At 44.4% G+C, this 13586-nt stretch overlaps 1 protein-coding gene across 3 annotated transcripts in view; it reads right to left on the bottom strand.

Annotated features, from left to right (window-relative positions):
• The window catches only part of fig4a (FIG4 phosphoinositide 5-phosphatase a), a 111463-nt gene that overhangs the window by 16588 nt on the left and 81289 nt on the right, over positions 1–13586 (bottom strand). For 2 of the 3 annotated variants that reach the window (XM_060914056.1, XM_060914057.1), the window contains exon 21: positions 7812–8007. In XM_060914056.1, coding sequence (XP_060770039.1) covers positions 7812–8007 — 196 coding nt within the window. Of the gene's footprint in view, positions 1–7811; positions 8008–8305; positions 8491–13586 lie in introns of those variants that run through there. The other variant, XM_060914059.1, reaches the window with a different exon arrangement.

The raw sequence follows: 13586 nt of genomic DNA, 5'->3' as shown, positions 1-13586 counted from the left end.
CAGCTCTTACCTGTGGCTCCTAGTACTGCTTGCATGTGGCAGTGCGCCACCTCCTGGGCAACGGCTTCAGCAGACCAGCTAAACAAGGTGAGGGTAGCTGTCGAGTCACAGACTCTCTGTGATTCCCGAGGCTTGTCACCCCAAGCATGTGAAGACTGGATCCTCAGTGGACTGTACAGAAGAAATCCAACCGTCATCGGTCATGGTTCAACGGAAAAAAAAGGCAACATCCAGCAACGCAGCTGCAGGACGCGCTTCTCAGAGCATGGCGAGACACATACGTCGTCCTGGTCATCCCGCTGCATCCCAGAATTTCCCCAGTCGTTTCAGCCATACCTCGCCACTGGACCAGAAAGTCAGGGATGAGAGAGTGAGGCTGGTGTTCAGAAGAAAATGTGAATGATGATAAACAGGATTGGAGATTCAAACTCTCAAATGCAGACCTACACCACATTACGGAGACAAAACCAATCAAGTCCTTCTGCTTATACTAGCGATTAAAATACCTGGAGCATGTCTGCAGGATGGAAAACGGAGACATCAGGAAACAGATACTTTTTGACGAACGCTCCCAAGTTGGATGAGGTTGGAGAGACTGTTGGGGATAGATGCCCTGCAGATAAGGAGAATGATGATGGATAGGACAAAATCTCACCATCTATTGGATACAATAGACGCACCCTAAGGAGTGAAAATCTCCAGAAAAGGGAACACAATGATGTCCTGCGGAGCCCTCCCTCGCTATAATCCAAGTCCCGTACAAGTCATGTTCCTGGACTAACCTGCACTTCCAAAGTCCTGTGGCGATGGGGGAACAGCAAGCCAGCAGGTGAGGACTCACTCAAGCTGCAGTCGTGAACTTGCACACAGGCAGCTCAGGCCACTGGACCGAAGCAGCAGTGGAGTCCGGCAGCCCCAAGTGACCGAGCAGCCCTCATAAGGATCACTCTGCTTGCCGCCAAAGCCTGAAGATGGGGCTAGAAAAGGTGCCCTAAAAATAGCCTGCTTCACCTCACCCTCACTAGCTAGCTGCGGCTGGCAGGAATCCAATCACTGTGACTGAAAGTCAAGAAACATAAGGAAACTATATTCACCCTTGCATCTTGGAATGCTCGCACTTTGCTAGACAACACCACAGCTGATAGACCTGAGAGGAGAACTGCACTCATGGCTAGAGAGCTTGCCCGCTTACAACATCAATATTGCAGCACTCCGTGAGACTTGCTTCAGGGACACAGGCCAGCTGATGGAGATCGGAGGTGGCTACACCTTCTTCCAGAGTAGCCGCAGCAGCGAAGACCATTGTGAGGCTGGCGTGGGCTTTGCCATCAAGACCCACCACGTGCTGAAGCTTGCCAGCATCCCTGAGGGCCTCAGTGACCAGCTAATGACCATGAAGCTCCCACTGAGGAACAAGAAGAGCGCCATGCTAATCAGCGCCTACACTCCTACCATGTCCAACCCTGACGAGGCCAAGGACAAGTTCTATGTGGAATTGGATGCCCTCATTGCTACTGTCCCACAGTCCAAGAAGCTTATCATCCTCGGACACTTCAACACTTGTGTTGGCACTGACCACCAAGCCTGGGACAGGGTCATCGGGAAGCATGGAGTGGGCAAGTGCAACAGAGTCCTCCTGCTTAGGACCTGCGCTTCACACGATCGGACCATCACCATGTTCCTTCTACCAACCCACAACAAGACGTCATGGATGCACCCTCACTCTCAGCACTGGCATCTCATTGACTATGTCATCATCAGGGCAAAGGACAGGCGTGACATGAGAGTGATAAAGGCCATGTGTGGTGCAGACTGCTGGACCGACCACTGCCTCGTTGTCTCCAAAATGGTCCGACACATTCAGCCCAAGAGGAGACCCCAGGGCCAGAAGGTCATGAAGAGGCTCAATGTCAGCAAGCTCAAGTCCACCCAGACATTAGAGGAGCTCCAGCGTCCCCTGGATAGCAAGCTCTCCAACAACCCCAGCAATGAAGCCAGCATCGACAAACAGTGGGCACCCTTCAGAGACAGTTCACACCACCGCCCTTGAGGTCCTCAGTCCGGCCACCAGAAACCACCAGGACCGGTTTGATGAGAATGATGCCGAAATTCAAGCATTGCTGAAGAAGCAGCACCACCTGTTCAGAGTCCACCAGATCAACCCCTCCTGTGCTGCGAAGAAGGCCACCTTCACCAACATACGCAGCAAAGTCCAGGCCAAGCTCCATGCCATGCAAGACTCCTGGCTCAGTGCCAAGGCTGATGAGCTCCAGGGCTACACTGACAGGCACAACATGAAGAGGTTCTACGATGCACTCAAAGCTATCTACAGACCACCATCCTCCGGATCATCCCCACTTCTCAGTGCAGACAGGTCTACCATGCTCACTGACAAGAAGCTGATTCTGGAGAGATGTGCAGAGCACTTCAACGGTGTGCTTAACCAACCGTCAGCAATAAACAACAATGCCATCACCCGCCTTCCTCAAGTGGAGACTAACCCCGACCTTGATGCCCCTCCTACATACGATGAGGTCCAGAAGGCCATAAAGCAGATGTCCACCAGAAAAGCCCCCGACCCAGACGCCATCCCAGCCAAGATCTACAAGACAGGAGGCCTAGCACTGCTTGGTCAGCTGACTGACTGCTTCCAGTCCATGTGGTGCAAGGAACAGCTACCACAAGAGTTCAAGGATGCCACAATTGTCCACATCTACAAGCAGAAGGGAAATCGGCAGTCAGGCGACAACCATCAAGGAATCTCACGCCTGTCAATTGCCGGCAAGATCCTGGTCCGTGTCCTGCTCAACCGCTTGCTGCAGCACCTTGAGCAAGGCCTCCTCCCTGAGAGCTAGTGTGGCTTCCGCGCAGGTTGAGGGACTGCGGACGTGATCTTTGCCATGTGCCAGCTTCAGGAAAAGTGCATGGAACAGCATCAGGACCTATACACCACCTTCGTGGACCTGACCAAGGCCTTTGCCACTGTCAGCCAGGAGAGACTGTGGTCATATCCAAGTTTGGCTGCCCGGACACCTTCATCTCCATCGTGCATCAGTTCCACGATGGCCCGCGTCCTGGATGATGGTGATCCATCTGAGGTCTTCCCAGTGACCAACAGGGTCAAGCAGGGCTGTGTCCTTGCACCTACGCTGTTCAGCATGATGTTCTCCGCCATGCTCACGGATGCCTTCAGAGACTCTGATGCCAATATACCCATCAGATTCTGGTACAACAGAGAGCTCTTCAACCCCAGGAGACTCAAGGCTGTCACCAAGGTGTCCGAAACTGCTATCAAAGACTTTCTCTTTGTGGACAACTGTGCTCTCAATGCCTGCTTCAAGCAAGAAATGCAGTCTCAGGTGGACAGCTTTGCATCAGCCTGTGACAACTTTGGCCTCACCATCAGCATCCAAAAGACCAAAGTGATGCTACATCTGACCCCTAGGCAAACCCTACCAGGAGCCCAACATTGCAGTGAAGGGTCAAAAACTCCAGGCGGTTGACAGCTTCACATACCTGGGCAGCACTCTCTCCTGCTAGTGTCACCACAAGCGCTCTGTCAGTGGCCAGAGAAAGTGCTTCAAGGACAATCTGAAAGTCTCCCTGAAAGACTTCTCAATTGACAGAGTCCTGGGAGTCTCTGGCAGCCTGGTTAGCCTGGTGCGGTCTCATTTGGCAAGGAGCTAAAGCAGCAGAAGAGCTGTTGAGCAACCTCCATGGCTGTTGAGAAGTAGCAACTTTGCAAGACAAGAGCATCCAGCATCCCCCGCACTCCACCCACCTACCCACTGATGCCCTACCTGTGGTTCCTAGCCCGGATTGGTCTTATCAGCCATTTATCAGCCATTATCAGCCTACGGGTTCCTAGCCCGGATTGGTCTTATCAGCCATTTTCGGGTCCACAGCAGATCAACTTCAACCTAACCAGTGGACATGGTCATCTTTGGAAACCGAAAGACAAACAACTGTAGCAGCATATGCACTCTGGTTTGTATAAAATCCAAACTCCATGAAAGTTCTACTTACCACAGGGCTGAGATGTAAAAATCTGATTGAATTAACAAACTTCAAGTGATCATATACAGCAGTAATGCATGACCTGACCTTTCCTGACCTATTATTTACAGTATGATATGGACGTTATATTGACTAAACCTCCACCACATCCCAATGTACGAGATGCTTTTGGTGTAAAACAAGCTTTAAATTCATTATATGCAAATGTAATTCTAAAACTTGACTAAACCAACAATCATACAAAACAGTTTGCTTGAGCTCCTTACAACTACATCTCCTGAAGCTGCAGTGCAACACACAAGCCCAGTCCTCTCAATACACAGAGACTGCAGAGAAACACAATTACTTGTAAAAATCCTCATTACAACATGCAAAAATATAGAAATACATGTGTGTGTTGTCTTTCCCTCATTGGTATGAATCAATTAATATGCATCATGATATTCACCAGATTATGTTTATATGCCTTTTTTATACTGCACATTTCAATGCTATATGCCTAAAATTTTCTGATCACTAGCATATGCAGACATACTCTCTCCAGCAGCTGAAAAGACACATATGAAGTCATTGTGGAAGTCAGGAAATGATTCTGAGGTTTAAATATTTGATAAATTCTGAATTTCTTTTCGTAACTCAGGCCGAGGTGATTAATTTTATATGGCTTCCAGATGAAGCACATAAGCTGATATGCTTTCCAAAATCACAACCATGAAAAATAAGGCCATGCCTTATTCATATAGAAGAGGAAAATAAGATATATGTACTAATTTGATGCTGAGAGTAAGATATTATTCTTACAGACCTGCACGGAAGAATGTTTTGGAAGAAGAATTGTTTCTCAATTTGAAACAGTACTGAAGAACAGGATAATGGGTAAAACTCTTCTTCATGAATCCTTATAGACGTTCGCAAAGACTGATAAGTACAGGAAGATGGGTACATAGATAAAAAAAACCAGGACTTGCTAGATGTCTTTTTTTAGATTTTGTCTCATAACACATGAACTGAAAAAAAATGTTTGCTTCAAAGTGTTCATAACTAAATTAGGCTACAACAACTAACCAACAAAATCTATAATAGAAGATTTAACATTTGGTGGAAATTTGATTGGAATTGGTAGAGTACTTTGCAGAGAAAATAGTACAAACTTTTTTTTTTTTACGTTACACCACACAGTTGGTCTCATGAAATAAAGTGTGCTTTTGTGTGTGCATCATTTTGATTTATAATCATTCTTTGGTTGGATTGTGAGAAACATGTCCCTGGTTCAACCGTGTTGCTTATCCACTATGCACTGAGCTGTCCTATCTTATCCAGCTAAATCACACATTTATGGTCATATTAATGTTGCCAAAAAGAAATTGGAAAACATTGGCCAAAATATTTCTGAGACGGAATGAACATGGTCTTAAATAAATTATTATTGTACAAGATGAACATTTTTGTTACAGTATTTCATGTTTGGGGTAGCAGGTTAGCGAATTCAAATATTCAATCAACTGTATGTTGTTTTGCTTTTTTGATCCAGTAACATTAATAAATGCTTCACTGATCCATTTTTTTTCAATGTATCTTCAGTGTCTAGTCATCAAGTCACCATTCTGCTTTCAGTTTGTATTGAAAATCCCAATAAGAAAATAAATAAATAAATAAATAAATAATTATAATAAGTCGTTGATTAAATGATTCCAGGCATCGAAAACTACAATTCAACCCCAAAGCTTTGGAGTCAATTCTACACACTATTAATGATTAATCACGTTTCATTTAATGAAGCAGGCTTTGGATATTTATTTTGCATTTATTGTTTTCTAATTAAACAAATCAGGGAAAATATATAGCTGTAAAAAAATGTGCAGAAAAAAAATTCACATATATCATTAGTTTCTTTGTCTCATTTAGTTGCTGAAACAAAACAACACAGAAAAGGTATTGTAGATGTAACTAATGCCACATAAGTTCCTGTGTCTTTGATTACTACCAAGGCACCTGGGCAAGAGCAACTGACACACACACACACACACACACACACACACACACACACACACACACACACACACACACACACACACACACACACATAGAAAAGGCTCTGAGTGAGCAAAAAAGGCCTACTTTAGAGGGAGATGGTAGCTGATGCTTTTACTGAATTTGCTCTGCATCAGATCCAGTGTCAAAAAGCCTGTGGTTCAGCTGCTACATCATAAGTTTTTGATATTTTAATATGTCCCAGGTCTGTACACATACAAGATGCACCTCCCAAGAACTAGTACAAACTAATATCAAGTGCCTTCTCTTGAGCACACTCAGTAGGAAAATACAAAAGATACAAAAACGGGGAGCCATGTTATTAGCAAAAATGTGACCAAAAAAGAAAGAAAAACAAGTGGTCTGGTGAACAGCGGCAGCCTATATTAGTGAAAGTTCTTACTAAGAAAGCATTAGGATTAGATTAGATTAGGACCAGCTGCTGTCAAAATCTTAAAAAGACAACTGTTTCTTCAAGAAACCGCTCAGTCTCCAGAACTGATTTGAATAACATCTGACAGTGTATGACAGATCAGATGTCATACACTGTCAGATGTTATTCAAATCAGTTCTGGAGACTGAGCGGTTTCTTGAAGAAACAGAAAACAGACAGACACGTGCCCACACACAGAGTGCACTCTAAAGCTGGTGTGCTGCTTTTTTTGGGGGGTGGGGGGTGTCCCAACCCATTTTCTTACAGCAGTCAACACAAACTGATATACAAATTAGTCAAAGGAAAATTTTTGTGATTAGTATTAACACTAAACAAAAGAACACAACACTAAGCGGAACACCACAGAAAAGGTACCAAAACAGAAAATGATGATTAATTGGAATCTGATGAAGAAATCCTTGTTCTTTCTATCTGTTCCCCTCCTCTTGATCCTTCCATGAAAACAAGTATACAGCCAGACAGCCTTGTTGGTATGGCAACATAAAAAAAAAAAAAAAAGCTTGAGTCACCTATGTGGGATGCGCACTCACGGAGAGAAAGTGAAAAATAGGCAAAAAAAGAAGGCATGTGCATGTGTGTCAGTGTCTTTGCATGATGGTAACACACACACACACACACACACACACACAGACACACACACACACTTATTTATTTGCATTGGCTTGTGCTACCGCAGTGGCCAGGTATTTTACCTCATCTGCATCTGAAACCGGAGCACCCGGAGGAAACCCATGCAGATACGGGGAAAACATGCAAACTCCACACAGAAAGGCCCCTGTCAGCCATGAGGTTCGAACCTAGAACCTTTTGCTGTGAGGCAAGTGCTAACCACTGCACCACCGTTCCGCCCCCTAGAATACATCAGTATATGATACTGATGCTACATAATATACTATAATAATATATAATAATAATATATAGTACATAGTATAATAATATATAGTATGTTGGTGTATTATAGCATCATATTACAGCAACATCATTCTCAGGAGGTTAGTAAAAGTAAGTTGGGTTGTATTCTGAATATCAGTGTATTATCAGTATAACTGCCATTGATTTGCACAGAGATTTAAACTTGCAATTAAGTTCAGAAATTGAGTGCATAAAAACACCCCAGAGAGAACTAGATAGAGTGTGATCATCTAGAGGGAACGCAGAGGGAGGTGTACATAAAATGGCTTCACTGGAAACGGAGATGCAGCTTAGAGAGAAACTAGGGCTGATTCAAGGACACTTTCCAAGGAGGCACATACCGGTATTTGTTTTTTGTTCATATGAGCTATCTGGTGAACAAGGGGAAGGCCCCTACCTCTTGAATGTAGACATTGTCTCTGGACTCCGTGAGCTTGATTGGCGTGTAACGCTGAGAAGCGGTGGCTTCGTCTTCTCGATCTTCCTCAGAGTCATCCTCAGAGCTGCTGGAGATCTGCTCTTCACTGGGTGGAGGAGGAGCACTAGCTGCCGTTTTACGTTGTAGCACAGCCTCTTCTTTACTAGACTTGTTACTGTAGTGGGGGAAGAAAAGTACAATGTTCAATGTCATTCAATGTTGAAAGACTAATTTAAAAATGCAGAAAGGATATATAGCTGATATGGTCGCAAAAGTACTTGAATATGTAAATTATGGTCATTCCTATAACAAATGAACAACTGACTACAGTGGTGCTTGAAAGTTTGTGAACCCTTTAGAATTTTCTATATTGCTGCATAAATATGACCTCAAACATCATCAGGTTTTCACAGAAGTCCTACAAGTAGATAAAGAAACCGAATTAAACAAATGGGACAAAAATATACTTATTGAAGAAAAGGATCCAATATTACAGACCTGTGAGTGGCAAAAGTATACGAACCTTTGCTTTCAGTATCTGGTGTGACCCCCTTGTGCAGCAATAACTGCACCTAAATGTTTGTGGTAACTGATGATCATCCTGCACATCAGTCTGGAGGAATTGTAGCTCATTCCTCTGTACAGAACAGCTTCAACTCTGTACAGGGATGAACAGAGATGAATTGGGATGTTGTTGGGTTTCCTGACATGAACTGCTCACACAACATTTCTATTGGATAAAGGTCAAAGCTTTGACTTGGCCATTCCAAAACATTAACTTTTAGCATGAACATTAATTCTTCTTTAACCATTATTTGATGGAACAACTTGCGTGCTTAGAATCATATCATATCATCACCCACTTTCTCTTGAGATTCAGTTCACTGATAGATGTTCTGATATTTTCCTTTAGAATTCACTGCTATAATTCAGAATTCATTGTTCCATCAATGATGGTAAGCCACCCTGGCCCAGATGCAGCAAAACAGGCCTGAACCACCACCATGTTTCACAGATGGGATAAGAATCTTATGCTGGAATGCAGAGTGTTCCTTTCTCCAAACATAAAGCCAAAACTTTCTATTTTGGTCTCATACAGCCACAATTTTTTTTTTCTTTTTGGAGAGCAACCCTGCCATGCACAGCATTGTTGTTCAGTGATCTCCTGATGGTGGACTCATGAACATTAACAAATGTGAGAGAGCCCTTTAGTTACATAGGCATTACCCTGGGTTCCTTTGTGACCTTCGTCGGCTGTCCATTGATAGCGATAATGACTGCTTCATTAGGATGTACACACACGCAGATGGGCCGCGAGGCCCGCACCAGAGCAACAGAGTCGCCCACAGCGGCGGCATGAACGGCCCAGCCGAGCCACCATGGAATATCTGGCCGTCAGTTCTCGCATACTGTTCTGCTCTCCTAACAAAGCGCCTTGCACAGTAAGGTAAGACAAAACAATGTCATGCCCCCATCGTGTTGTCTCTCTGGATCTCCAGACCTGTTGCCAAGTGGTGCACAAAAGTGCCACAGACCTGACGGGTATGGAAGTTGCCCCGCAGTGACAACTGACTTGCCAAGCGATGCCCTCCACTGGCCATTTGAGTGGCTCTTCCGCATGCCATCTGGTGGTATACCATTAACCCTGTTGGGTTCATCTGCCACATTGCACCGAAAAGTGCCCTGCTGCCAGCGCCTTACTGGTGATGTACTATTTAACCCATAGCTGGAACCCAGGCAGGCGCAATCACTCCAGGTCAGAGCAGACCTAGGAGCAATGGTGATTAAGGGGTAATTCCACTTTCCCCAATACTCAAGTCCTCCTGGACTTGAGACTCACCACCAGTCGCAGTTTAAAGTCATACCCAGGATTCAAAGAATAGACTAGAACAGAATAACTTAGGAGAGAATAGAATATGACAAGATAGTGTACATTAAGATACAACCCCGATTCCAAAAAAGTTGGGGCAAAGTACAAATTGTAAATAAAAACAGAATGCAATGAAGTGGAAGTTTCAAAATTCCATATTTTATTCAGAACAGAACATAGATGACATATCAAATGTTTAAACTGAGAAAATGTATCATTTAAAGAGAAAAATTAGGTCATTTTAAATTTCATGACAACAACACAGCTCAAAAAAGTTGGGACAAGGCCATGTTTACCACTGTGAGACATCCCCTTTTCTCTTTACAACAGTCTGTAAACGTCTGGGGACTGAGGAGACAAGTTGCTCAAGTTTAGGGATAGGAATGTTAACCCATTCTTGTCTAATGTAGGATTCTAGTTGCTCAACTGTCTTAGGTCTTTGTTGTCATATCTTCCGTTTTATGATGCGCCAAATGTTTTCTATGGGTGAAAGGTCTGGACTGCAGGCTGGCCAGTTCAGTACCCGGACCCTTCTTCTACGCAGCCATGATGCTGTAATTGATGCAGTATGTGGTTTGGCATTGTCATGTTGGAAAATGCAAGGTCTTCCCTGAAAGAGACGTCGTCTGGATGGGAGCATATATTGCTCTAGAACCTGGATATACCTTTCAGCATTGAGGGTGTCTTTCCAGATGTGTAAGCTGCCCATGCCACACGCACTAATGCAACCCCATACCATCAGAGATGCAGGCTTCTGAACTGAGCGCTGATGACAACTTGGGTCGTCCTTCTCTTCTTTAGCTCAAATGACACGGCGTCCCTGATTTCCATAAAGAACTTCAAATTTTGATTCGTCTGACCAAAGAACAGTTTTCCACTTTGCCACAGTCCATTTTAAATGAGCCTTGGCCCAGAGAAGACGTCTATGCTTCTGGATCATGTTTAGATACGGCTTCTTCTTTGAACTATAGAGTTTTAGTTGGCAACGGCGGCTGGCACGGTGAATTGTGTTCACAGATAATGTTCTCTGGAAATATTCCTGAGCCCATTTTGTGATTTCCAATACAGAAGCATGCCTGTATGTGATGCAGTGCCGTCTAAGGGCCCGAAGATCACGGGCACCCAGTATGGTTTTCCGGCCTTGACCCTTACGCACAGAGATTCTTCCAGATTCTCTGAATCTTTTGATGATGATATGCACTGTAGATGATGATATGTTCAAACTCTTTGCAATTTTACACTGTCGAACTCCTTTCTGATATTGCTCCACTATTTGTTGGCGCAGAATTAGGGGGATTGGTGATCCTCTTCCCATCTTTACTTCTGAGAGCCGCTGCCACTCCAAGACGCTCTTTTTATACCCAGTCATGTTAATGACCTATTGCCAATTGACCTAATGAGTTGCAATTTGGTCCTTCAGCTGTTCCTTTTTTGTACCTTTGACTTTTCCAGCCTCTTATTGCTCCTGTCCCAACTTTTTTGAGATGTGTTGCTGTCATGAAATTTCAAATGAGCCAATACCTGAAATGAAATTTCAAAATGTCTCACTTTCGACATTTGATATGTTGTCTATGTTCTATTGTGAATACAATATCAGTTTTTGAGATTTGTAAATTATTGCATTCCGTTTTTATTTACAATTTGTACTTTGTCCCAACTTTTTTGGAATTGGGATTGTAGAACATGGAGAACAAAATATTCACAGAACAGAAGAGAACATGACTTGTGACCTTACGGACTATTACGTGCCTTATTCTTGGAGTGATTTTTGTTGCTCAACCACTCCTGGGAAGGGTAACAATGATCCTAAATGTCCTGTCTGACTGTAAATAGGTGGAATCCAAACACTTTAGAGATTGTTTTGCAACTTTTTCCAGCCTGATGAGCATCAATAACTCTTTATCTGAGGTCCTCAGGAAGCTCCTTTGTTTGTGCCATGATGCACTTACACAAACCTGTGTTCTGAAGATCAGACTTTGGTAGAGCCCTGTTCTATAAATAAAACAGGGCACCTGCTCACATCTGATGAGTCACCCCATTGATTGAAAAACACCTGACTCTAATTTCACCCTCAAATTAACTGCTAATACTAGAGGCTCACATACTTTTGCCACTCAGTGATATGTATTGAGGCTCAATTTCCTTAATACATAAATAACCAAGTATAATATTTTCATCTTATCAGCATTTGTTTAACTGGGATTCTTCATCTACTTTTAGGACTTGTGTGAAAATCCAATGACATTTTAGGTCATATTTATGCAGAAATATAGAAAATTCTAAAGGGTTCATAAACTTTCAAACACCACTGTATTAGCATTAGGGTTAGATAATCAGACATTTTGTCCCACTTAGTGCATGAGTCAGTGATCCTAGAGAGGAGTGAGCAGAGACCATGTGCTACTGTTTCACACCTGAAAAACAACAGTCAGATTAAATATTCACACACTTCACAACATGAGTAGAACACCTCCTGTGTGTGTGTTTGAATACGTGTGTGTGTGTGTGTGTGTGTGTGTGTGTGTGTGTGTGTGTATATTGTTTTCTTGGGTTCCTGGCACTGAAGGATGAATGTGTTTGTGATGTGTGTATGTATGTGTGACACAATAAATGGGTTAGTGCCAATAATAAATGACAGTAACAGGTGTTGAGATCATCAAAACAAAACCACCAAGTGATCATATCAAGTCAAGGTGGCTGTTTTATTCTTGAAACAGCACTGTTAACATGGGTAGCAACTTTTCAAGAATTAAATGAATCAAATAAACAACAGGAAATAATCTGATCTATGCAGTAATCAGATCTCGCACATACTGTTCATTTATGCAAGAACATTATCAATTTTATCGTCTCGTCTTCTTCCGCTTATCCAGGACCGGGTCGCGGAGGCAGCAGTCTAAGCATGGAAGCCCAAACTTCCCTTTCCCCAGACACCTCGGCCAGCTCCTCGGGAAGAACACCGAGGCGTTCCCAGGCCAGCCGAGAGACATAGTCCCTCCAGCGTGTCCTGGGTCTTCCCCGGGGCCTCCTCCCGGGGGGACATGCCTGGAACACCTCCCCAGGGAGGCGTCCAGGAGGCATCCGAAAAAGATGCCCGAGCCACCTCAGCTGGTTCCTCTCGATGTGGAGGAGCAGCGGCTCTACTCCGAGCTCCTCCCGAGTGACTGTGCTTCTCACCCTATCTCTAAGGGAGCGCCCAGCCACCCTGCGAAGGAAACTCATTTCAGCCGCTTGTATCCGCGATCTTGTTCTTTCTGTCATTACCCAAAGCTCATGACCATAGGTGAGAGTCGGAACGTAGATCGACCGGTAAATTGAGAGCTTCGCCTTTTGGCTCAGCTCCTTCTTCACCACGACGGACCGGTAAAGCGACCGCATCACTGCGGAGGCTGCACCGATCCGCCTGTTGATCTCACGCTCCATCCTTCCCTCACTCGTGAACAAGATCCCGAGATACTTAAACTCCTCCACTTGAGGCAGGACTTCTCCACCAACCTGGAGAGGGCAAGCCACCCTTTTCCGGTCGAGAACCATGGCCTCGGACTTGGAGGTGCTGATTCTCATCCCAGCCGCTTCACACTCCACTGCAAACTGCCCCAGTGCATGCTGAAGGTCCTGGTTTGAAGAAGCCAACAGGACAACATCATCCGCAAAAAGCAGAGATGAAATCCTGTGGTTCCCAAACAGGATTCCTTCCGGCCCCTGGCTGCGCCTAGAAATTCTGTCCATAAAAATTATGAACAGAACCGGTGACAAAGGGCAGCCCTGACGGAGTCCAACATGCACTGGGAACAGGTCTGACTTACTGCCGGCAATGCAAACCAGACTCCTGCTCCGTTCGTACAGGGACCGGACAGCCCTTAGCAAAGAGCCCCAAACCCCAT

This window comes from Neoarius graeffei, chromosome 2, assembly GCF_027579695.1.
Source record: "Neoarius graeffei isolate fNeoGra1 chromosome 2, fNeoGra1.pri, whole genome shotgun sequence".
Taxonomy (NCBI): Eukaryota; Metazoa; Chordata; class Actinopteri; order Siluriformes; family Ariidae; genus Neoarius; species Neoarius graeffei.
The sequence above is the reverse complement of the archived record's forward strand: the minus strand, read 5'-3'. Positions and strand labels throughout refer to the sequence as shown.